Below are 27425 nucleotides of genomic sequence, written 5' to 3' on the forward strand. Positions count from 1 at the left end.
GGAACCACAAAATACCCATATAACCAAACTATCTTGAAAAAAAAGCTGAAGTCATCACACTCCCTGATTTCAAAGAATATTACAAAAGTACAGTAGTTAAAGCAGTAAGGTACTAGCATAAACAAAGGCACATGCACAAATGGAACAGGATGGAGAGTCCAGAAATAAACCTACACATCGACAGTCAACTATTCTTTGACAAGAACACACAATGGGGAAAGGATAGTGTTTTCAATAAATGGTGTTGGGAAAACTGCACAGCCACATGCAAAAGAATGAAACTTACCCCCTATCTTACACCACTTAGCAAAACACAAGCAAACAAAAAACAAAACAAAAAACCTCAAAGTGGATTAAAGGCTTAAATGTAAGACCTGAAACCATAAATTTCCTAGAAGAAAATGTATTGGGATAGCTTCTTGATACTGGTATTAGCAATGATTTTTTGGGATGTGATACCAAAAGCATATGCAACAAAAGCTAAAATAAACAAGTGAAACAATGTCAAACTGAAAAGTTTCTGTACAGCAAAGGAAATTATAAAATTAAAAGGCAACCTACATAACGAGAGAAAATATTTATAAACTATATATCTGATAAAGGGTTAATATTCAAAATATATAAGGAACTCATACAACTCAATAGCAGAAAAACTATCCAATTTTTAAATGGGCAAAGAATCTGAATGAACATTTTTCCAAAGAAGATGTACAAATGGACAATAGATACATGAGAAGTTGCTCAGCATCACTAATCATTAGGAAAATGAAAATCAAAACCACAAGGATGGCAATTATCAAAAAGAGAAGAGATAACAAGTGTCAGTGAAGATGTAGAGAAAGGGAACCCTTATGCACTGTTGGTGGAATAGTCATTATGGAAAGTGGTATGGTGGCGCCTGGGTGGATCAGTCAGTTAAGCCTCCAACTTCAGCTCATGACAGGATCTCATGGTTCCTGAGTTTAAGCCCTGTGTTGAGCTCTGTGCTGACAGCTCAGAGCCTGGAGCCTGCTTCAGATTCTGTGTCTCCCTCTCTCTCTGCCCTTCTACTGCTCATGTTCTCTCTCTCTCAAAAATAAACATTAAATAAATAAATAAATAAATAAATAAATAAATAAATAATTTTTTAAAAAGTAAATGGTATGAAGACTCCTCAAAATAAAAAAAAAAAAAAGAGCAAGAGAGAAGATGACTGGATGATCCAGCAATCCTACTTTTAGATATTTATCTGAAGAGAAAAAAAATTTATTTGAAAAGATATATGCACCCCTATGCTCATTGCAGCATTATTCATAATAGCCAATTTATGGAAACAACCTGAGTGTCCAGGTAAACGGATAAAGAAAATGTGATATACACACACACAATGGATTCCACCTTTTTTATTATTCCACCTTTAAAAAACAAGAAAGGAAACTCTTCCATTTGCAACAGCATGGATGAACCTGGAATACATTATGCTAAGTGAAATAAGCCAGATGGAGAAAGACAAATACTGTATGATCTCACTTATATGTGAAATTAAAAAAAAAAAAAAGGTCAATCTCATAGAAACAGAATAGAATTGTGGCTTCCAGGGATTGGGAAAAGGGAGGAATGGGGAGACGTAGATCAAACTTTCAGTTATAAAATGAATGAGTTCTGAGTATCTAACATACAACATGGTCTCTACAGTTAATAATACAGTATTTTATACTTGAAATTTGCTGAGAATAAATTTTCAGTGTTCTCATTGCACACACACAAAAAGAGTTAACTATGTGAGATGACAGATATGTTAATTAACTTGTTCCTGGTCATCATTCCACAATGTATATGTATATCAAACCATCACATTGTACATTTAAATATATACAATTTTATCTGTCAGTCTTAACAGTAAGAAAACGAGATTTTAAAAAGACTTAAATAGATCCCTCACCACAGAAAATACACAGTTGACAAACAAGCATATGAAAAGATGCTCCACATCATATATGTTTAGGGAAATGCAAATTAAAGCTACAAAGAGACACTACCACATACCTATCAGAATGACCAAAACCCAAAACACTGACAGCACCAAATGCTAGAAAGGATGTGTAGCAACAGGAAATCTCATCCATTGCTGGGTGGGGAGGTAAAGTGGTACTGCCACCTCAGAAGACAGTTTTGGTAGTTTCTTACAAAGCTTACCCCTTATCATATGACCCAACAATTGCTCTTCTTAGTGTTTACTAGGTTGTCCTAATAGGGGGGAAAGATGATAAACGAGTAAGTAAAGAAATATAATTACAGATTGAGATAGTGCTATAAACTGGATGGTGGTGTGGGGACGGGGACTTTAGATAACATGTTTATGAAAGGAAGAAAGATGAGGAGGAATCGATAATGCAAGAAGCTGGAGGAATGAACAGCAAATGCAAAGAACATGATCTTGGATAGTTCTAGAAACAGCAAGGACGCCAGTGTGGCTGAAGATTGGTAAGCTCAGGGGAGAGTGGTAGAAGGCAAGATTTAGGCAAACGTCATATTCAGCAGAACAATGTGGGCCCTGTTAAAAAGTTAGGTTTATTCTAAATGCCATGGGAATCCACTGGAGGGTTTTCATCAAGAGAATAATAATCAGATCTATGTTTTGAGAGGACCCTTTCTAGACCTCTGTGAAATGCATAACCCAAGAGCAACCTGCCCAGCCAACAAAATTTTAGCACAGCCCAGGAACTTAAATGTCACCGAAAGTCATCTCCAAATTTCCTCCCTGCTCCAATGATCAACGGTTCTATGCTGAAATTACAGTGAAAAGAACTTCTGATTTCTCAGCAACACAATTTAAGTATAGAGTTTCATTATTCCTCTTTCCCTCTGTGACGTTGTGTCATGTCAAATAAATGCTTTTAATTGTTCCTGTCTCTTGCCTCCAAATTCCCAAATGCTAACCAACAATTTTCCACTAATGAAGTGTCCAAAACTAAAAACAGCATCCCAGGTGCTATCTCACCAGGGCCAAACAGAAAGAAGCATTATCTCCCTGCTTTGTAACAAGAGGCCAGTGTCATATTTTTCTCGCAATATTATACAACAGACATATATCTAATTTGCCATTTAGCATCACCCTTGGGCCTATTACAGCCATTACTACTTTCCAGGTGTTGCCCTCCCCATGAAAAATTTTCTTTCCAATTACTTCTCCCCAGATGCCTCTACCTGAAATTTTTCCAAGTTGAGTGTCATTCTCTTTGCCATATTGCTAATGTTTTACATAATTTCTTTGGCTTTCCTGGTGTTTGCAGCATATCCTCTTTTAGGGTCATCTGCAAATTTCATTAACATGTTTGTGGACAGGATGTAGCTAGAAGGAATTGTTGAGGGATCCATCTTCTGTTCCTTTATTAGTCAGGAACTACTTCTAGAAATGGAGAAGGACCCCCTTCATCAAAAGTAGAAATCACTTCTATTCTTATACACACACACAGGTACACACAGACATACACACACGCACATACACACACTTAAAATTGTTCTCAAGTCTCTAAACTTCTTATAAAAATAACTTTTGGGGCACCTGGGTGGCGCAGTCGGTTAAGCGTCCGACTTCAGCTCAGGTCACGATCTCGCGGTCCGTGAGTTCGAGCCTCGCGTCGGGCTCTGGGCTGATGGCTCAGAGCCTGGAGCCTGCCTCCGATTCTGTGTCTCCCTCTGTCTCTGCTCCTCCCCCGTTCATGCTCTGTCTCTCTCTGTCTCAAAAATAAATAAAACGTTAAAAAAAATAAAAATAACTTTTTGCCAAGGTATAGAACAATACCTCTGTATTGGGGTCCCTAACATGAGGATCATGGACATGATGCTGCTGAGGTTCCCATGAACCCTCTATAACTGTAATCACAACATACTCACATTATTGTGTCTTTGAGTACATGTGCAGTTTTCTAGGGAAAAGGCCCATAGCTTTCATTAAAAATTCACAGGAATGCGTAAATCCAAAAAAGATTAAGAACCACTTCTTTGTATCGCTTGTTCTCCAGAAGTGAGCCAACAGATCAGTTGTGTTGGAATCACATGAGATGCTTGTTAAAATGCAGATTCTTGACCCACAGAATCAAAATGGAAATAGGCGGGGTGCCTGGGTGGGTGGTTCAGTTGGTTGGGCATCTGACTTTGGCTCAGGTCATGATCTCCCAGTTTGTGGGTTCGAGCCCCGCATCAAGCTCTGTGCTGACAGCTTAGAGCCTGGAGCCTGCTTTGGATTCTGTATCTCCCTCTCTCTCTCTGTCCCTCCCCCACTCGTGCTCTGTCTCTCTCTGTCTCTCAAAAATAAATAAATGTAAAAAAAAATTCAAAATTCAAAATGGAAATAGGAATGTTCATTTTTATTAAATATAAATAATTTTGAATCAAAAATGGATGTTAATAGTACTAAATTTAAAAGATCAAAAGGAAAAAGTCTCTCTCCTGTCCATTTCCCAGCTAACCAGTTTCTCTTGAGAGAGGCAACCACTGTTACCAGTTTCCTATGTATTCTTCTAGAATCTGTTTAAACAAAAACAAACCTCCCAGGTGATTTTTACGATTATTACGCCAAATAAAATTAGAGAAACATTGCTCTATAAAAAATTATGTTTTCAGGGGCACCTGGGTGGTTCAGTCGGTTAAGCATCCGACTTGGGCTCAGGTCATGATCTTGCAGTCCGTGAGTTCGAGCCCCACGTCAGGTTCTGTGCTGACAGCTCAGGGCCTGGAGCCTGCTTCTGATTCTATGTCTCCCTCTCTCTCTCTCTGCCCCTTCCCCACTCATGCTCTGTCTATGTCTCTCTCTCAAAAATGAATAAATGTTAAAAAAATTTTTAAATGAAAAATAAAAAAAATATATTTTCCCGCATAAAAGACTGTCCCAATGAGATTGATTTTTTCCCTACCCATCTGAGAACATATTATCCTGAAAAACAATACTCAGCCTGATCACATCTGAGTAACATTCCATCTTCCCCATTTCTTCTCAGTAAAGAAAACATCTTCAATCTTCTTTTCTGCTTACCTAGAGTTTCCCTCTGTTTCCAGATCTTTGTGACCCACTCTAGTACCCCACACTGAATTACCTGATTTCAGTGTTAAATAAATTGATTAGCTGATGATCATGTGGGGTTGACCTTCTGACTGCCCAGATACTGGAGATTAATCATTTCCAAAAAAAAAAACCCTTGACCTTTTTTTTTTGGGGGGGGGGCAGGGGGAGCCCTCCCTTCCCTAGGCAAAAGCTTTTCTTATTAACAATAGAAATGCCTGTATCTCAGAAATGCTGTGCACACAAGTCTGGACATTAACAAATCCAGACTGCCTTACCCCTGCTATACTGGGAAGCTACATATTATGCTTCTGTCTGAGTAGGGTCCACAGCTTTAAGCAGAGTAAAGCTGGGTCAGTGTTTTCAGATACAAACCAAGGTTGAATGTATGTCCTACAAAAGAGCGGGTATACTTTAAATGCAAACCCAAAACTTTAGCCCCATTCCACCCAATTTCACACCCAAAAGCTAACAAATATATGAAGAGATGCTCAAAATTGTTAGGAAGCAAAGACATTCATATTTTTAAAATGAGATAGCACTCCACACCCATCATCTTGGCCACATTTGAAGAGTGAATAATACTAAGTTTTAGCTAGGATGTAGGAAAACAGGAAACTACAGACACTATCGGTGGAGGATAATCTAGCTATACTGAGTGAAATTAAGTGTATATATACACTGTGACCCAACAGTGCCACAGCAGTGACATCCCAGAGGAATCTCCTATATGTCCAGTAGTGAGTGCCCATGGTTTTCACTGTGGTTTTGCGCATGGTAGTGGGAAGTTGATAGTAATCTAAGTGTCCACCACCAAGGGAATGGCTATCCACTGTGGAAGACACCCAGCATTTAGGAACATTAAACCAGGCATACATTTAGCAACATGGACAGATTTTACAAATATAGTGTTGAGTGAAAATGTAGGAAACACGAGTTCCATAGCACATTTAATGAAAATGAAAAGCACGTACACAGACAAATGTATATCAGCAGATGCTAGACCCTGGGGCAAGAGAAGGAGAGTGATTGCTAACAGGTACAAGATATCTTTTGAGGGTGATGAAAACATTCTGGAATTAGATAGTGATGGTAGTTGCAGAACTTCATGAACATGCTAAAAAACACTGACTTGTTTGGTTTAAAAGGGTGAATTTTATGATATGTTAATCATATCTCAATAAAAGACACCAAAAAACCCCAATACTATATATTTCACAAGGATACATATGTTTAAGGACATATCAAAATATTGGAGTAGCTACCTAAAGGGGGAGGTATTGGGATTGGGGATTAGGATGAAGTAAAGAAGGACTCTTTACAGCCCATGAACTGAGGCAAGTGATTAACTCAATCCTCTGGTCCTATGGTAAAACCAACAAATCAACAACAACCACAATAACAATAGAGGTTGAGGAGAGGGTAGTAAAAAGGAAAAAAACATGCTTATAAATACTTTTATTGAAGGAAATATGCCATAATGATGAATGAAAAGAAAAGGACTATTATAATTATAGGAACACTATAAGTGCAAGCTGTATAAAACAATGTAGGTAAACAGGCAAAAATGTGACACGTAGAAATACTATGTGCAGAGTAAAATAGTGTAGTATAGGGCTTATGCCACTGGTTGTATAATCTTGGCTACTAAAATACTTAATCTGTCTGTAGCTTAATTTCCTCACATAAAGTGGAAATGATAATAATACCTACTTCCAAAGGTTCTTTTGAGAATTAAAGGAGTTTATTTATGCCTGATGTATAAACCTTAAGTAAGGGTTCCCTGGTATTACTGTTTTCCTGGTTTTTTAACCTGTAGACTCCAGACTCAGACTGTGTATCCAATTGGACCCCACTACCCATTGATGACATGACTTTCACAGTTACCCAATGAGCCTCAGTTGTGTTTTTTTTTTTATCTATTCTGAGGATTAAAAAGGATAATGTACTTAGCATATAGTAGGCTCTCAATAAATGTTAATATTATTAGGAATGGTATTAATACATTGTCATATTTTTAAAGTAGTACAAAAAGGGATAGAAGGTACAAAATATATTTTTCTTCCTCATGTATAAATTCTTCCATTTTCATTAAATTCCATTTTGGGGTTTAATCTTTACAAACCTTCCTCTTTAAATGAATTCCCAGATTATATACTCACATGGCACTTTGACCATCTCCTTCATAAGAGTAATTAATTAATTAATTAATTAGGGAGGTAAGCAATTTCTGGTTCATGTCTGTCACCTTCAGTAGAATCTTAGCTCCATGATGGCAACCATGGTATCTGTCTATGCACAGTATCTAACACAGGGCTTGGTACTTTGTTGACTAACAAAAATTTACTGAATGAATGAACAAGTAATGAAATAACAAAAGGCATTTTAACATGAACATTCTGAAATAGCATAGTCATGAGATTAAAAGCAAGTATCATTTCCTCCATCTCTCTGGAAAGTGAGGAATTTCTTATAAACTATGAAGTGCCCATTTTATAAGCTAGGAAGATAGTCAACATTCAGATTCCATGGGGCTATTTTTGGCAGATCTTCCTTACCAGAATCATACTGCCTAAACCTGTCTCCAGGTGTCCTTTCAGTTATAGTAGAGCTCTGGAAACCCAGTACTTTTCCAGAATCTCCTGTTCAGCAAAGGAAAAGTACTCAGTCTCTCTAGATTATCTTCACCCAGTGTGCATTAGCCCTTACTCACTGACTCATGAAAGGGTAGGGGCCTTAAAACTGTCTTTCATTTCACAGATGAGGAAATGGGCCCAGAAGAGTGGATTCACCTTCCTACACCTAACACTTGTGAGTAATAGAGCTGATGCCACTGGAAATAGTTTCATTCTCACAGTTCTCTCTCTCCCAATATAATAGATACAGGTAGATATAGTAATAGTATCATTCATTAAAAATTATGTTTATGAAAGAATTTTTTATTATATTCAGGAAAATGCTCTTGTTATATTAAGTGGCAGAAGCAGAGTAGAATTGTATGTATAATATGCATTCAATTATAAAATACACAAACATACTAGGGCGTGTGTGTGTGTATGTGTGTGTATATTTCTGTTATCTATGTAGAAAATAAAAAAGGAAATGTGCCAAAATATTAACAATGCTTACCTTTGGATGGTGAGGTTATAGTTTATTTTTATTAATGCTCTTCTGAATTAAAATTTTATTTTCACATGAGCATGTCATACTTTATAATCAGAAATTTAGGTTTTTAAATTCCTGATCTAATTTTTGAAAGGTTTTATTCTGGTACTGGTAAACACTGAGAGGTGAGGGAGCATCAATCTAGAGGCCAAAGAAGTTTTACCCAGTCATTTAACCTGATCTGTAAAATGGGTGGAATTATATCTACTTCACAGGACTATTGGTGTGTGTGAGTGTGTGTATGAAATAATATATATGAAATTCCTTTGTAGCACTAAAACTTGATAAAGCTGTTAAGTGGTATTATAATGATGGTAAAGTCCTATGGCTTAAATGAGGTGGGAGAACCCTTAGGATAGCAGGTACCTCTGTGCTGAGGAACTTAGGTTGGGAGAAGAGAGAGATCTAAGTGTCAGGAGAAAAATGAGAGCAGTTCTTGCCAATACTTAAGAGAAACGATCACATGCTTGACCCCTCTTCTCCCTTTCCCTTATACTTCCCATACATGCTTCAATGTTCTCTCTTCAGATTAAATCTTCCTTCTGTCTCTTAAGCAGCCCATGCAAAAAGCAGCTTGTGGTATACAGGATCTAGTGCATTTTGAGGCAATGGCAGGTTTGTTTTCCAGTCCCTACATCCTATTTCACATTCTCTGTCCAGTCCCAAACTGGGAAGGGGCTACGTCCACTCTGGATAAGAGTTTGTAATGAAAACAAGGTAACTTTTAGTCAGAACCATTTGTATTGAGCTTTACGCTTTGTAAATCTTTCTGAATATCTTTGGGGTCTCACAAATCCTAGGGAAAATAAAATTTACATACAGCAATGATTTTTAAATTAGTCAAAGGTACCAAAAGTAGTATGTCAAATTACTGTTACTTTTACATATTAAAAAGTGATATAGGGGCACCTGGGTGGCTCAGTCATTTGAGTGACTTGATTTCAGCTCAATTCATGATCCCAGAGTCTTGAGATTGTGCCCCATGTCAGGGCCTGTGCTGAGCTTGGAGCCTGCTTAAGATTCTTTCTCCCTCTCTCTCTTTCTCTCTCTCTCCTTCTGCCCCTCTCCCCCACATGTACTCTCTCTCAAATTAAAATTAATTAATTAATAGTAATACAGATCTATGATAAACTTGCCCAAGAAAAATGAAAATATATATTCACACAAAACCCTGTACACAAACATTGATAGTTGCTTTATTCATAGTTGCCAAAAACTATAAATAACTCAAATGTTCTTTAACTGGTAAATGGATAAACAAACTGTGGTGCATCCATGTAATAGCATATTACCCAACCATAAAAAGAAATGAACTACTGATAAGCACAACAACATGGATGATTCTCAAATGTGCTATGCTAAATAAGGGAAGCCAGATCCAAAAGGCTTTAATTGTATTATTCCACTTATGTGACATTCTGGAAAAGGAAAACTACAGGGGGAAGAACAAATCATTGGTTGCCAAAGGATGGGATTGAGGGAGGGGTTCCACAAAGACTCAGAGTGAATACTGGAAGATGATGGCACTATTCTTTCTTAAATGTTTACTTATTTATTTTTGAGAGGCAGGGAACAGAGAGAGAGGGAGACAGAAAATTCCAGTACAGGGTTCCAACTCACCAACTGTGAGATCATGACCTGAGCCGAAATCAAGAGTCAGAGGCTTAACAGACTGAGCCACCCAGGGGCCCCAAGATGGCACTATTCTTGAGTATGATACATGAATATGTATTTGTCAAAACTCAGAACAGCACATCAAAAAGTGAATTTTACTGTATAAATTTTAAAAATAAATTTATAAGAGTAAAAATAAAGTAACAGGCCCTAGTAAATTCAAACAATGCAAAGAATTCAGTTAAAAAAAAAAAAAGTCTCCCTCCCAGAGCTTTATGGTAATAGAGAAAATTCTGCATTTTGATTTGCAGTGATGGCTACGTAAATCTACACACGTGATAAAATGAGATAGAACTATACATATACATTACCCCAATGGCAATTTCCTGCTTTTGGTATTATACTATAGTTAAGGTGTAACCACTGGGGAAAACAGGATGAAGATTACTAGGATCTCTGTATTTTCTTTGCAACTTCCTGTTTATATATATTTGGAAGTATCTCTCAACCAAACTTCCACTCTAGTCCTGCGCCCCAGAAATTAACACTTAGAAATTTCTTGTGTATTTTCTGCATATAATATTTTATATGTGTATATATGCACATATAAATTTAACTTTTTTTGAGAGAGAGCATGAGTTGGGGAGAGGGAGAGAGAGAGAGAGAGAGAGAGAGAGAGAGAGAGAGAGAGAGAGACTCTCAAGCAGGCTCCACGTTCAGCGCTCAGCCCAAAACCTGGATCAATCCCACCACCCCGGGATCATTACCTGAGCCAAAATCAAGTGTGGGACGCTCCACCGACTGAGCAACCCAGGCTCCCCTAAAGTTAACTTGTAATACAAACTAGCATGTTATACATATTGTTTTGCATGTCGCTATTTTTCAACGATTACTTTGGGGATACTTCCATATCACAAACACATGGATCCACGTCATTCTTTTTTCCTGCTGCATAGTATTCCATCACATAGGAGTGTCACAATTTATTTCAACAGCTTCTTATAGATGGACATTTGGATCTTAACAAGGAGTTGAATTTACGTAATCTGGAAATTTTTTAAACCTAGAAGGTCAGCCGGAGTTGAGACCAAACGCACAATTTTTACAGATTCAAAACTTATCTCCCTAATATCTTTTGACCAGAAGGGGGAACGCAAGAGGCAGGAGAAGAAGCGAAACGCTGGGAAATATCCCTGGCCAATCGGGAAGCACTGGGGCAGACAGAGAATTACTGCCGGGTAGGAGTTCGCGGAGGGGCGCCCTACTGCTGGAGCAGGCGGCCGTGCTCCAAGATAAGCTTTCCTTAGACTGCAGCTCAGATATACCGAAGTGCGTCGGGAGTTATGCATGGTGCAGTGATGCGTGGGCATCTCTCGCCTCCCGCGGGGACCCCGGGCGGGGGCATAGTCTGAACCCCGACCACCTCCAGCCCACATACGCAGGGGGCGTACACGTGGTGACCTGCCCGCGCCCGGGTTCTCGGCTCCGGCTCCTCCTCCAGATCTCGCTCCGTTCTCTGCAGTATCACGTGCAACCACGCCGGGTGCAGGATGGCGGCTGCGGCAACAGCGGTGGGTGTCAGGCTCCGGGACTGCTGCAGCCGAGGCGCTGTGCTCCTGCTCTTTTTCTCCCTGTCCCCTCAGCCCCCGGCTGCCGCCGCTTGGCTGCTGGGCCTGCGGCCCGAGGATACCGCTGGAGGCCGCGTGTCCCTGGAGGGGGGCACCCTGCGCGCGGCGGAAGGCACCAGCTTCCTCCTGCGCGTCTATTTCCAGCCCGGGCCCGCTGCGCCCGCGGCGCCGATGCCCGCACCTACCCTTTCCCCGGGAGAGAACGGCACCGGGGACTGGGCTCCGCGGCTCGTGTTTATCGAGGAGCCCCCGGGAGCGAGCGGCGTGGCGCCCAGCGCTGTCCCCACGCGCCCGCCGGGGCCGCAGCGCTGCCGCGAGCAGAGCGACTGGGCGTCGGACGTGGAGGTCCTGGGGCCCCTGCGACCCGGAGGCGTGGCGGGCTCGGCTTTAGTCCAGGTGCGGGTGCGGGAGCTGCGTAAGGGCGAGGCAGAGCGGGGCGGTGCAGGCGGTGGCGGGAAGCTCTTCTCGCTGTGCGCCTGGGATGGGCGCGCCTGGCACCACCACGGCGCCGCCGGCGGCTTCCTGCTGCGCGTCCGCCCTCGGCTGTACGGCCCCGGCGGGGACCTGCTGCCCCCCGCGTGGCTGCGAGCGCTCGGGGCGCTCCTGCTGCTCGCCCTGTCTGCCCTCTTCAGCGGCCTGCGCCTGAGCCTGCTCTCGCTGGACCCGGTGGAGTTACGGGTGCTGCGGAATAGCGGCTCCGCCGCAGAGCAGGAACAGGCGCGCCGCGTGCAGGCCGTGCGCGGCAGGGGGACCCATCTGCTCTGCACCCTGCTCCTGGGCCAAGCCGGAGCCAACGCTGCCCTGGCTGGCTGGCTGTACGCCTCGCTGCCGCCGGGCGTCGGGGGCACCGGGGAAGATTACAGCGAGGCAGGGATCCACTTCCCGTGGCTGCCGGCTCTCGTGTGCACCGGAGCCGTGTTTCTGGGCGCCGAGATCTGCCCCTACTCGGTGTGTTCGCGCCACGGGCTGGCCATCGCCTCGCACAGCGTGTGCCTGACTCGGCTCCTGATGGCGGCCGCCTTTCCCGTGTGCTACCCGTTGGGCCGTCTACTGGACTGGGCGCTGCGTCAGGAGATCAGCACCTTCTACACTCGGGAGAAGCTGCTGGAGACGCTACGGGCCGCGGACCCCTACAGCGACCTGGTGAAGGAGGAGCTCAACATCATCCAGGGCGCCTTGGAGCTACGCACCAAGGTGGTAGAAGAGGTGCTGACCCCCCTCGGGGACTGCTTCATGCTGCGCTCTGACGCGGTGCTAGACTTTGCCACGGTCTCGGAGATCCTGCGCAGCGGCTACACTCGCATCCCCGTGTATGAGGGCGATCAGCGGCACAACATTGTGGACATTCTGTTTGTCAAGGACTTGGCCTTCGTGGACCCCGACGACTGCACGCCGCTCCTCACCGTCACCCGCTTCTACAACCGGCCCCTTCACTGCGTCTTCAATGATACTCGGCTGGACACCGTGCTGGAGGAGTTTAAGAAGGGTGAGCAGTGGTCTATCTCCTCTCTCAACTGCTTCCCCCTTCAAAAGTAATACCCTTTCATAAACATGTGAAATTTCAGGTAGAGTTGCAAAGCAACTAGCAAAAACCCAAGGAAGGCCCGACCCACCTCATGGCAGCTATTTTCATTTCACTTCTCCCTACCTTCCTTGCAGCTGACTGAGCCCCAGCCTCTAACCTTTTACTTGGCCCTTAAGATGCCCCATATTCCTCATTCATTCCCTCTCAGTATTTTTCAGGATCTAACAATTGGCAGGTATTATTGTGCAGATTGGACTCTGGAGATAGTCCTTGGAGGTCTTTGGGTAGCTCCCACCCAATACAGGAGGAACCTTCACAGCCTCCCATAGCTAGCAGCCTTCCTTTTAAACTCTTCCCAGGGCTGGAGACTCACAATCTCCAGGGCAAACTAACTCTGTTGTTGGACAGCTCCAGCTGCTGATAATGCCCTTCTTACATGGAACAGAAAGCTATGTCTTAGGAACTGCTCTCTGGGTCCTAGTTCTGCCCTTTGAATCACACAGACACCTTAGTTGTTTTTTTTCTCTTATTTAACTTTCCATCAGCTGTTCATTTGATATATGTCAGGTAACCAGGTTGGAGATTAAATGTTGACTAAGGTGGTGAGGTCCTTGTACTTCTGGGAATTGGGGTCCCATGTGATAGGGTAAATGTAGGTGTAAGGAAATATTCTGGTAAAGGGAACCACCAGAAAATTTGCATATGTAAATGAGTGGGGGTTCCTTCAGAGCAGTCACCACCCTGCCAGTGTCATGTGTATAACATGCATGTCTGGGGTTTGTCTTTAGAAACTGTCTTCTGGAGTTGAGTATGATTCACTCAAGAAAAATCAGCTTGGATTCTTTAGGGTTTTCTTGGAATTGCACAGTTTGACTGGTTCTCCTAGTTAACCAGAAAGACACTTGATTGTTTTTGAAAATCAAATCTACCTTCAAGAGTCACCATTGAGTTCAGAAGACTATCTCACAGACCCTGAAAACAATTCCAGAAATGAGTTGAGAACAGTGACATGGTTAGAATAAGTGTAGAACCTTCTAGAATGACCATTTTGAAGGAGGCTTTCATCTGTACATATGAATTAGCATGTTTATTAAAAACAAAACAAAAAAATCAATCCCCTGACTTTAGAATCAAGCTTCAAATGTAGCTTCCTTATGGCTAGCAGGAATCCCATTTGGCACATCTTGACACGTCTTTCTGTTTATCAAAAATTCAATCTCATTACTTTATCATTTGCATTCTTTAGAACTTTCATTCAGAGAAAAATCTTGGATCTTCCTCCTGCCACAATTTTTTTAGAGAAGTAAAATTGTCTTAAGTATCCAAGTCTAGCCTGAAAAGCAGGGGAAAGTTGAAAACTGACTTTCTATCCAAGCTGTAAACTTTGTGTTGGCATCGTGAGAAGGGAAGGAAAATGTATATACATTATAGCTGTTTTAGCCCAATCTGGCCTACTCTTTCCCCCTCTTCTGTCTCCCCTAAGTCCCTGTATGACTTGTTCCCACTGTAACCTAAGGTTCATCCATCCACTCTTAGAATTAGTCTTACATTTTGTAAGACTCCTGCAGAAGGGAGTCTTGGATCTGGGCATAAAAACTGTAAAAATCTGTATATTAATTTGTAAGGACTGCCATAAAAAATACCATAAACTGAGTGGCCTAAATTATGGAAATTTGTTTCCTTATAGTTTTGGAAGCTGGAAGTCCAAGATCAAGGTGTTGGCAGGTTTGGTTTCTCCCGAGGACTCTCTTTTTGGCTTGCAGAGAGCTGGCTTCTCTTGGTGTCCTTTCATGGTCTTCCTTCAGTGTGTGTGAGCTCATTCTTAGAATCTCTATGGTTCTAATAATTTCTTCTTATAAAGACACCAGTCAGATTGGATTAAGGCCCAGCCTATCAGCCTGATTGTAACTTATCTATCCCTTACATGTGATAGTAGGACAGAGTGCAGTTAAGATAGTGTCTCATTGTCATGTGCTATTGGAGGACATTTTTCAGGAAACTATGAACTCATTCATTCATTCACTATTTATTGAGTTTCTGCATTATAGGCAATAATGCGAGACAACAACACTGCCCTTAGAAAGTTAACAGTCTACAAAGGGGTAGTGTCAGAGTAAGGACGGTCTTCAGAAGCAGGAATTGTGTCTCACTAACCTTTGGATCCCTAGCACCTTGCACAGTGCCTTGCACAAGGTAGGCTGCTCAAAAAAGTCAATATTGATCTGAAATGAGTCCTGCTGAAGAATTTTGAAATCTGGTCTGAAAAAGGCTTGTCAGTGTTGTATCATTAGTTCGTAATTAGGCAGATCACTAAAGAGAAGCAGGGAATTATGGTGAACACGATTTGGAAATGTTGGGGCTCAGAGCTGACAGCCAGGAAAGAATTCTTGAGACATCTTTGGTGCAAAAAGGTGCTTTTATTAAAGCCGGGGACAGGACTGTGGGCCCAAAGAGCTGCACTGGGGTCATAAAAAATGGCCGATTATATACTTTTAAGTTGGGAGGGAGTTAGGGATAACACAAGCCTCAAGGTATTTTTGGAAACAAGGTTTCCAGGACCCTGAGGGGGGCTAGCTGTTAATAGGAAAAGGTCATTTATTACTGTTTAGTAAATCCTCAGTCATGAGACCCTTCCAGTGTACAGCAGTGGGCCATTTGCCTAGAGGATGTTTGCTAACATATCTTGGTGGGTAGAGAGTAAGGAAGTTTCCAAAGGAATTTTTATGTGTTAAAGTAGACTTACAGCATCCTGGGGGGGTCAGGATAATGTTAAGCTAAGATTGCCTTTTGCCCTTAGCAAAGTGTCATCATCGAGGCAGCTGAACTCCCAGAGGAAGGTCACTCTACCTGTTTCAAGGACTTGTCAATGGGTTGTAGGTAGTAAGGAAATTTAATTTTTTTCTTTTGCCTTTGTTTCCCACATCAAACGCCATGCCAAGAAAGAGATTTCCACATCTCTTCAGAACATTTCTCCTTCCTCAAAGTGCGGTCCAAAAACTAGCAACATGGGCCTTACCTGGGAACATGTTAGAACTGCAGAACTTCATACATCATTCTAAATCCACTGAATGAAAATCTGCATTTTAACAATCCCCCAGGCGACTCATGTACATTAAAGTCTGAGAAGCACTGCCTTCAGAGAACCCTTATTAACAGTGATTGGTAGACTTACTTAGAATAAATACCAGAAATAAGCGTCAAGCTGAGTGTTCTCTGGCTTCATGCCATGTAACACAGTGGTCATTTTCCAAAAACATTATGTTTGCACCATAGGTTAGTAAAGGAAAAGAGTTGAACGACTTCTCCTTACCTTTAAAAATAACTTTTAAAGTAAGTCATAAAAGCCCTTCTGTTTCCCTCACTTCTTTGCATCTCAAGTAACTTAACTACCTAAACAAACCCATTAGGAGGTAGGGGAGGAAAATGACAAATAGGAACAACAATTACCATTAATTGAGCGACTTGCTCTGCATGGCACCCTGCCAAGCCCTTTACACACTCAGAACAACCCTCCTGGGTAGATATTATCAACTCCATTTTACAGGTGAAGAAACTAAAGCTCAGACCCCTGACATGACTTACTCAACTTTCCACAGTTGATAACTGAATTGTGATTTGAACTAGATCTGTGGACACCAGAATCTGTTCTTTTCCCCACTACACCAGTCTTAATCCATCCTCCATCCCAGAACTCCTGCCACCCGCAGGATTCAAAGCTGGCCTTTCACCTCTGACTTGCTGCCCATGTCTGATTTACCTCTAGTTTTCAAAGGTTAGAAATGGAGCTTTTATAATTACAATACTTGCTAACATGTATATTGCATTTTACAAAACATTTCTACCCATCTTAACTGATCCTTAAAATAACTCTGCAGTTACAGGTGAGGCCCATAAGACCCAGAAAGGTTACTTGGCCTACCTAGGACCTTCACTGAGCCAGTATTCCAAGGCCCAGATTCATATCCAGGTCATGTGACTCAAAGCTCTTGTCCATATGGGATTTCACCTCTATACCTCTTAGGAGCTCCAGGTCTTTAGAAGTGGGGAAAAGGAGAAAGGTCTTTCTAGCTAGCGTGGTAGTTTTACAAAAGGTAACAGTATTTCTCCCCAACTGGACTGTGAGTTCCTTAAGGGCAGAGAATGAATCTTACTTACTTTACATTCTCAGGACAAACACAGTGGCCACCGTGACAAAGGGATGAATAGGTATTTGTTGAATGAATGGTTTTAAGTAGATAATTTCTACTATATTTTTATGTTTGAGTGAGGTGAACCCAAAGTATAGAATAATTAGTGTTGTTCCATTGACCACAACCAACCTTTCCTCTTCAACTTCCCAGATTCTCTACCCCAGTCAGTGGCACTGCTCCTCCAGTCTCCCAGGCTAAAAACCCCCCTTTTACCCTTCACCCTCATGCTACTAACCACTGTCTTACTCTGCTTCAGCTGCCATAACAAAATACCATGGACTAGTTGGCTTAAACAACAGGAATTTATTTTCTCAGAGTTTTGGAGACCAGAAGTCCAAGATCAAGGTTCCACCTGATTTGTTTTCTGGTGAGGGCTCATTTCCTGGCTTGTAGAGGGCCAGCTTCTCTCTATATCTCTACATGGCCTTTCCTTGGTGCATGTATACAGAGAGAGCCAGTTCTTGTCTCTCTTCCTCTTATAAAGATACCAGTCCTGCTGGTTTAGGGCCCCACCCATATGATCTTATTTAACCTTAAATATCTCCTCTGAGGCCCCATCCGAGTGAGTGGGGGGTGTTAGTGCTTCAACATATGAATTTGGGTGGTGGGGAGAGAGACATATTCAGTCCATAACAATCACCAAAGTCTGCCAAAAATTGGCCAAGATTGCATCTAAAATATTTCTTGTCTATATATAATATAGTCCACTATTTCTTTCACTTAGGTGAGTCATTGAGTTTATTCAAGAAATAGTTACTGTGTACCGTTTAGGCACAGTGGAGGACATACAGTTCCTGTCTGCACAGAGCTTTCATCCAAAGTGAGAGACTGAAATTAAGCACATGAGGTAGCGATGAAGAGCATAAGCTTTGGTGCCAGACTGCCTGAGGTTTGGGACAGTTACTTATTCTGGGACTAATTACCTATTCTGTTAGCTGTCAAATGAGGATAATAATGGCATTTACTCATAGAGTTGTTTGAAATAGTAATACAGTATTGCTTTATAATGCATATTTAGTAATTGTCATTGTAAATGTTAGCTAAGATTCTTAAATACAAACACAAACCTGTTACTCCTCTGTGCAAATGCCTCCTAAGAAATTTTGTGTCTTCCAATTTTTGTCTCCCTCAAATCCGTCCTCTGCAGTGCCACCAAAATAATCTCTGGTGACGTCATCCCCTTCTTAAAACCCTGCTGCACTCCCCACTGCCTGCAGGATAAAGTCTAAGCTGTGCTCTCCTGACCTCCTCCTGCCCTCCCCTCCAGGCCCATCCCTCACCACTCCTGCCACAGCTTTGTGCTCCAGCAACTGAATTTCATGGCCCCACTGCTGTCGTTTGCCTTTGTCTCTTTCCTCACGATATGCATTGCCTGATTAATCCCTATTCCAGCTCCTCCTTTAACACTCAGCACAGGGTCCACGTCCTCTGGAAAGCTTCTCCTGTAAACCCCAGTTTGAGCCAAGTTAATTGTCCCATATCTCTCTTATTGAACTAACAAGTTGTATTATTGGTTTTTTGCTTATTAATGCTGCTCACCCCCAAGATGAGCAAAGACTATCTTATCTGTCTTTGTAGCTGTAGTACCTAACAATGGATAGGAAACATGCTAAGTTTTCAGTAAATGTTCGTTGAATGAATGAATAACTGAAGGAGTTAAACTTTGATATAATAGAAAGGCTCTGCAGAGCTCTAGTAAATGAATCATTAATGATCTCCAGCCAATCATTTTGGACGATGCAGGACAAAGGCAAATTTTAAGTCTTAGAAGAAATGTGCTGCATGTATGCTTCCTCCACATTTTTAGGTAAATCTATATTGTAATAATTATTTATCCTTTTTCATGTTCAAAGCACTATGCTCAGAGTTGGATGTATGAGATATAGTCCTGCTCCCAAAGAGCCGACAGCCTGAAAGAATACTGTTCTCCTTTGGAAAGGTAGGAGGCAGGTTGGACTCCCCTTTCCTCCAACTTTAACAACGTTACAATTTACAAGTTGTGGACCTATGTGGATAAGACAGACCCGTGTATAAATCATTACAATAAAAGTGATAGAATAGAAACATAAAAATTCAGTGAGAACATGGAGAAGAGAATGACTATGGTTAGGTTATAAAATTTTTATAAAATTTTACTTTTATAAAAATTTTACTTAAGTTTATAAGTTTCTATACTGCATGTTCGTTACAGAAAACTGAAAATTTTAGAAAGCATGAAAATCACCTGAAGGTAATCATCCCACTATCCTGAAATAATGACTCCTAATATTTTGTCATGTTAAAAGTGTAGCACCCGGGGCGCCTGGGTGGCTCAGTCTGCTGAGCATCCGGCTTCAGCTCAGGTCATGACCTCGTGGTTCCTGAGTTCAAGCCCCGCATCGGGCTCTGTGCTGACAGCTCAGAGCCTGGAGCCTGCTTCAGATTCTGTGTCCCCCTCTCTGCCCCACCCCTGCTTGTGCTCTGTCTCTCTCTGTCTTTCAAAAATGAATAACATTAAAAAAAATTTTTTTTAAGTGTAGCACCCAAACTAACAACCTTAATTCTTAAAAAGACAATAAAGAGGAAAACCCATGATCTTGCCTTCTTCCACTAATAAAATATCCTGTTTTAATCCTAAAAGTGATTTTTTTATATGATGATATTATTTTCACTGTAGCCTCCTTGGGAGTAAGTCCTATAATTTGGGAAGACAAATTTATGAAATAGATCCTTAAAGATTTGTTGAACTTAATGTCTAAAGTTCACTACTCTGCTTATCGGATTGTTATTAGGAGAAAATCAACCCTATGCAGAAAACAGGGAGAAGGAATAAAGCTTTTTTCTGAAGTCAGAGGCCTCTAGGTGCAATTGCTGTAATATTTAACAGTTAGACAATTTCGCTCTGCTGGGTTAGTAACACCATCTTCCTAAACAAAAGATGGCACAGTACACATACTGTTGGGTTATTCTATCTATAGACTAATGTGGCTGTAAAGCGGCTTATTGCAGTTTTCATACTCAGTCTTTGTTCATTTGTTGATTCATTCTTTCATTTATTCAGTAAATATTGAACTGCTTTGGACCAGGCACTGTACTAGGCCTTGGGAATACAATGGTGAACAAGACAGACACTGTGGAGCTGAAAGGTATCCTCTTCAAGCTTTGGTTCTACCGCATGTGATCTGTTGTTCAAAAGACATCCAGCCAGCTAGTAAATGCTGCTGGCATAGATATGCCACGTAACATTTTCACTGATCAATAATCTGGTTGGAAAGTCAGTGTTTTGCTTTATCACTCCCAATTCAGGTGTGATATTTTAGCAGGAAGAATAATCCTTCAGGGCACCTCGGTGGTTCAGTTGGTTAAGGGCCTGACTCTTGGTTTTGGCTCAGGTCATGATCTCATGGTTCCTGGGATCAAGCCGTCATCGGGCTCTGTGCTGACAGTGTGGAGCCTGCTTGGGATTCTGTCTCTCCCTTTCCCTCTCTCTGCCCCTCCCCCAGTTATACATGTGCTCTCTCTCTCTCTCAAAATAAATAAATAAACTTTAAAAAAGTTTTAAAAAAGAATAATTATCCCATTGTTTTATTCTATAAGAAGCTGCTAAAACATTAGCGCTACATTTTTTTTCTTTCATAAAAGAAAATAAAAAATTCTTTTCACTCAAAATTATATTTTGCTGATATAATTAAGTGTAATATGTTTAAAAATGTGCTAAACATTGCTAGATAGTAATTAGTGAAATTTAGAATGTTTACCTTCTAAACAATAATTAGAGCAAGCAGTAAACAGAGCATAGTCCATCATGTAGAGGGAGGCAGAACAAAAAGGAACAAGAAAAAGTAGAAATAATTAAATATACAAAGTGTTCAATTGTTGATTTATATTTCTTTCTTTAAAAATTTTTATTATGATTGTTGTAATATGGTTCTGAAATAATTTTTTTTTCTCAGCCTGGCAAAAAAAATACCAGGTAACAGTAGAATTTAGCTGTAAGGGGCACTGAAAAACCTGACAGAGAATCTAATTCACGCATTCATTTTTAGATTTAGTTATCTTTTCCAGAATATAACAGCCTTCATTGTCAGACTTTTTATCTAATCTAAATCCCACAGGCTGCAGTTAAATTCCATTTCCTTGTTTTACCATCCTTGTTGAGTCCTCTCTTATCTGAAGAGTATAGTAGCTCACCTCAATTCCATTTTTTAACAGTCAAATCCATTTGGTTGTGTTTCTGGAGCCCTTAAAGCATTTGGGTATCACGGTGGGGGGTGGGGGGGTCTGTAAATGTTCCTGGTACTTTCTTCTACTGGTTTACCTCTAGGCCCACATTTGGGGACCCTTGGACCTTCCATAACAACTCTTCAATTCCCTTTTTATTTTCTGCTGCCTGTTCCTTTCCAAATTGGGATTCTTCTCAATTCATTCTTTCCTCTCTTTCTCCCTTCCCTCCTTCCCCTCTTTCTTCCTTCCTTCCTTCCTTCCTTCCTTCCTTCCTTCCTTCCATATGACATCATTCTATATCAGGCCTCCTGCCCTCCTGGCACTTGCCATGCAGTTGGAAAATATACACTAACCAGTAACTGATTACAAGTGGTAACAAGTAATTTGAAGAACAAATAGAGCCATGAGAGCGTATAATAGGGGCTCTGACCTGGTCTTGTGGCTAAGAATAGACTCCTCCCTGTCCCCAAGTGATATTTGAGCTGAATCCTAAAAGGGTGGCAAGAAGAAGTTCACTAGAGGAAGAGCTTTCCAGAAGGGAGCAGACATGCAAAGGATCCAAGGAAAGGGGGCCAGTGTGGGTGCCATGTGGGTTCCTGAGCCATTTAATATCCATTAGGGAAAGTGCTACCTTCCCAGCCAACCTCCCCTCTACCCCTCGGGATTGTGTAGACAGTTGAGTTCACAAATATTCACTGAGTGCCTGGCTGCCAGGGCTCTGGGAGATGGCTATGGATATGAATATGGGAAAGAGCCTGGCCTCCAGGAGCATGAAAGTAGGAAGAGCCTTGATGGAAATGATATCAAACAGCCTGGCAGACAGGCAAGGGCATCCAGACCTCTGTGGGGGAAGGGAGAAGGCAGAAATTCCCTGGGAGGATCTAGGAAAACTCTGAGGAAGTCAACGGAGAGGGATTCTGATAAGCATTTATGAAGGGAAAAGGCATTCCAGCTGAGGCAGGAGCTTGAACTAGAAAAATAAAAGCAGAAAGGGAGCCAACCCTGTATTTGAATGCTGGTAAAGCAATGATCTTAATGCTGCTTTTCTCCCAGCAAAGTGGGGAACTAGGCAGAATGGGATATTCACCAAACATAATTTCTGTTCTCTCCAAAGGCCAAAACTGTATATTTTAACCATTTTTGGTGGTGATATTTCTAAAATGTTTTATGCCCATTCCTGCCTTCCTTAGGAAAGGATCCTAAATATAACTTAATCTTTTCTTGATGACGCAGGATCATGGTCATGAGAATGTGGTTATTTTATGCTGTATTATAAAGCAGTCCACTGTTTACTTTTTCTCTTTTTCTCTGTCCTCTGGCTCTGGCTATCAGCTGCTATTTCTCTCTGAGTCAGCCTCAAGCAAATCCATCCCCCAACCTCACCCATCACAAAACCACTCTTTCTGTGTCTATTTCAGAGCTTCTGTTTAACTGAGAAATCAAGTAAATACACGTGTTGGGAATTATGTGCCTGGTATATAGTAAGCTTCAATAAGTATTTGTTGAATAAATGACTACTTAGGCCTTGACTGGGAGCCTAGTAGTGCATGAGGTTGGTGTATGGACCTGGGGTAGTTCCTTCTGGGCAGGTTCAAAGCTGTGCAAAGTCATATCTTCAGTTAATGGGTTGTTACACTGCTATTTTTGAGTGTTGCTTAGCAAGCCAAACTGCCAACCAGCTTAGATCCTAGTGACTAACAACTATGTTTTCATGCCCTGGTGATGCTGGTTACCATGGTGTTCTACACTGTTGGCTTTTTTATAATTGCCTTTTAGTGGCTCGAGAACATTTTTTGTGATAAGTGTATTGATTATTCTATTTTAGATGAAGTAGAGTAAGATAATTACTACAAAGTACAGCCTTTTTATTTTAATAAACTAGAGAAAGGAACTGTTTTGTTTTTCCAAATCAAGGTGGTTGCTACAAGGCTGGTTAGGTAAGGTAACATTTTTGTGCTTCTCTTCCTGATTTGATAGAAAGTTATTTGATTTGATTCTGTAGATTTTTTTTTTAAAATCTATCATGTGTCAAAGCATCTTTTTCTCATCTTACTCCAATGGAATTCTTCAATATTAAGATATAAACGTTAGATAAACATTAGGAGTTCACAACGCTTTGTAAACGCGAGACACTGTAACTATTGGCACTATTAGAATTCCCGTGTTATCATATATTATCACAAAGAAGCATCCTGTAAAACAAAACTGTTTTTGTAGCCCCAGGACCGTTTAGACTAATAAAAGTAGAGAATTTTAGAGACAAAAAAAGCACCTTGGAGGTCACCTGCTCTCATCCTTTAATTTTCAGGTGGAAGAAACTGAGGCCCAGAAAAGACAAATAATAAAAATAGTGATGATAATCCCTTATAGTTAATCTTTACATTTGCAAAGATATTTCCAAAACAGTAACTCATTTTGTACCCACCGTGCATGTGAAGTCAATAGAATTTTTTCCCTTTTTGTATATGAGGCACCTGGGATCTGGGGACAGGAGTGTCCTGCTCAGTGTTAGTGACTGAGGCAGAATCAGAAGCCACATCTATGACTTAACTACCTCAGACCACGGAGCCACAGACATAGATTCCTAAACACCTGGGCTTAGATCCTGGCTTCTATGTTTCCTGGCTGTGTGACTAGGGAAGGTCACTCTACGACTCTGAAAGAGGCTTATCTCCCTTCTTAAAATGGGAATGATGATACTATATTGTAAGTTTACTGCAAAGGCTGAAGATAATGCCTGTACCACATTCAAGACACTCCACCATTTGCCTTCTACCTCCCTGATCTAATTACATGAATTGTATCTAGTTAGTCATTTGGTGTAACAAGTGCTTTCTCTGATCCAACCCATGTAAACGTGACTGTACATAATGAACAGAAGTGAGAGCTGCTTAGAGACAAGTCACTATTTCTCTGAGTCTCCATTTTCTCATCCATATAGTAGTAGTAACAATCCCTATTTGGCAGAGATACTATAAAGATTAGGGTTTAATAGGTATGGCAGTTACCACTAGGGCAAAAACTGGAAAATGGGGTGTGCTCTCGGGAGTCAGCTTGATTTAGATCAGAAACAGTGGAAGAGAATGTTGGAGTAGCTGTAGACTGTCTTTACCTGGAATGAGAACCTTCAAAAGGGTGGGTTTTAAGGTTACCTCTGGAGTCTGGCTTACTTCGAATGGAACCCCTGAGAGCCACATCTCTCTCCTCCCTAGGACCAGCCTAGTTGAGTCATAGCCCCTGGGCTGGCCCAGAACTGTATGATCTCTAGGCAACTTAGGCAGGCCTATTTGCCTTTCAGTGTCTTTCTTCATGTCTGAGGTTGGTTCATGGCCTGAGAATGTCACCATTAGTCAAAGCTTAGCCAGGTCACTTAGGGTCATCATGGTGATTTTTAAGCTAAGGACTCTGGTTATGTTTAGCCTGAACCTGGAGAGAGACAAACTGGCCCCATAGGCTGCCTCCAAGATAGGCTCTGGGTCTGAGAGGCTTGAAGTTCAAGTATCCAGTCTCATTTACTTGTCTTGAAGCTTTTCTCAAACCCCAGCTAGGTGAGTCCTGTTCACTTCCCTGAGCTCAATATTGGCTCTACCACTTATTAGCTGAGTATCCTTGGACCAGTTATTTTCTGAATGGGGAATAAACACAATCCATTTTGATAGAGTAGTGCGAAAGAAGGCAAGGTATATACCAAAAACAAAAAAAAACAAAAACAAAAAAAACAAAAAAACTTACACATGGAGGCCATTAATGGCAGCAAGAAGACTTCAGGAATAATCCTCCCTGGTAACTTGTACATGTTACTGAAGCGGGGAGTAAGCTCATAAATGCTTTGTGGGGGCAGTCAATCTTGTTTTGTTGGATAGAATGGATTGGAACTAGAGAAACCACAAGGAGGATCGGTTAGGAAATTAATGCAGTTGTCCAGGATCCAATGCAGAGGTGGAAACTAAGGACTGTGCACTTGCATTGTAATGGAGAAAATCTCTTAGAGTTCATTACCTTCAGGATGCTCCTTCTCAGGCTTCTTTACTGATTGCTCCTACATCACATTCACTGAGCAGGGCCTTCTCATATCAGATACTCAAATATTTGTTGCATGAATGTTGCATCTGTGACCTCTAAATGTTAGAACACCTCAGGGCTCAGAAATGGATCTTTGTCTAGTCTCACTTCTATGGCTATTTCATTCATTCTCCCAAAGATATCATAAGTCCCAGATTTATGGTTCCAGCTACTACTTGACATTCCACTTAGAGGTCTGAAAGGCATCCCAAACTTACACTGTTCAGAACTGAGCTCCTGCTGCCTCTTCCAAGCTGACTCCTTGCACAATATTCCCAAACTCTGGAAATTGCAGTTCCATTCTTGTCATTCAGGCCCAAACTTCTCTTTCACTGTTGCTCCACATCCAGTCCCTCATGTAGGCTCTGCTTTCAGCATATCTGGAGAATCTGCTTACATCTCACCACCTCCCCTACTGCCTCCCAGCCAAGCCACCACCCATCTCTCACTTGGTTGACGGCCAGAACTTCCTATGATGTGTCTCTGCTTCTACCCCCACCCACTTTGTGTCCATTCTTAACACAACAGCTAAAAAGAGTCTTATAAACATAAGTCAGGGCTCCTGGGTGGCTCAGTCGGTTGTGCATCTGACTCTTGATTTTGGCTCAGATCATGATCCCAGAGTCATGGGATTGAGCCCTGTGTCAAGCTCCCCACTGATCATGGAGTCTGTTTAAGATTCTGTCTCTACCCCTCCCACCTCCGCCCCCCTCCCCTCTCCTGCGCATGTATGCACATACAGATGCATGCTCTCTCTCTCTCTCTCTCTAAAAAAAACAACATAAGTCAGATCATATCACTCTTTTGTCAAAAAACAAAAACACACCAACACGGAACTCTACAATGACTATGTCACTTGAAGAACCAAGTCCTTACAAAGGCCGTCCAGGCTTTATCACAGGTGTACCTACCCTATCCCTTACCTCCCTGACCTTGGCTCCTACTACTGTCCTTTCCCACATTCAGCAGCCACCCCACTGGCATCTTTGCCATTCTTTAAGCACATCAGTTGTACTTCCATTTACTACAGGCCTTTGCTTTTTGTTCTACTGCAAAGGTATCCCCAAGATATCCACAGGGCTCCCCACCTCACCACCTTCAGATCTTTACTGAAGTACTACCTTCTTGGGGAGTTAATCCCTGCCCTCTGCTACCTAAAATTGTAACACCTATACGCTTCCCCATTGCCCTTCCCTGCTTTGCTTTTTATCTTAGTGCTGTGATACTGACTTTACGTAACACTATTTATCTGGCTTATTATCTCTCACCCCCAATTACTAAAATGTAAGCTACAGAAGGAAAATTATTTTGTTAGTTGTGTTTATTGCTGCATTTCTAGTGCCTAGAATAATGATTGGTACATAGTAGTAGTCATTTATCAACAATACTTATTGGTAAAATGAAGGAAGGAAAGGTGAATTGCAAGAATGTGGGGATTTTTTTTCCTAACAGGAAACAAAGAAAAAGAAGGTAAAAAATGACTCCTGAGTTATGACCCTGGGTAACTAGAAGGTTAATGGTACCATTTACTATAGTGAAGCGGCAGGAAGATCGGGGATAATGGCTCTTGAAGATCACGTGTTCCTGTTGAGATAAACGATTTTGACAAGACAAGGAGAGAGCTCAGGCAAAATGTGTAAAGCAGGATAGGAGTTCAAAATAGACACTGATGTTAAGATATAAATTTAGTCCTCAGGAAAGAGGTGGTGGTGATATTTAAGGTGATGGGCTCTGCTGGGATCTGTAATCAGGAAGAGAGAGGAACAGAAGATCAAGGACCAGAGCAAAGGCTCTTGACTGCAAATGCCCAGTAGAGTCACCTGAAGAAGTTTGAAACATAACATCCCAATGCCTGCACTGTACCCTAGGCCAGTTAGATCAGGACTTCTGTGAGTGGCACCCAGGTAATCAATAGGTTTTAAAGCTCCCCAGGTGGCTCCTACATGCAGCCAGGGTTGAGATTCACTGAGCTAGAGACTTTGACATGTATTTATCTT

The 27425-nt window shown here is 41.6% G+C and overlaps 1 protein-coding gene across 3 annotated transcripts in view; it reads left to right on the forward strand.

The window, feature by feature from the left end:
* The first annotated feature begins 11037 nt into the window (after positions 1 to 11037).
* The window catches only part of CNNM1 (cyclin and CBS domain divalent metal cation transport mediator 1), a 60073-nt gene continuing 43685 nt past the window's right edge, over positions 11038 to 27425 (forward strand). For 2 of the 3 annotated variants that reach the window (XM_043597219.1, XM_043597220.1), the window contains exon 1: positions 11040 to 12934. In XM_043597219.1, coding sequence (XP_043453154.1) covers positions 11371 to 12934 — 1564 coding nt within the window. In that variant the 5' untranslated portion in view covers positions 11040 to 11370. Of the gene's footprint in view, positions 12935 to 27425 lie in introns of all 3 variants that reach the window. The other variant, XM_043597221.1, reaches the window with a different exon arrangement.

Source organism: Prionailurus bengalensis, chromosome D2 (genome assembly GCF_016509475.1).
Source record: "Prionailurus bengalensis isolate Pbe53 chromosome D2, Fcat_Pben_1.1_paternal_pri, whole genome shotgun sequence".
NCBI lineage: Eukaryota > Metazoa > Chordata > Mammalia > Carnivora > Felidae > Prionailurus > Prionailurus bengalensis.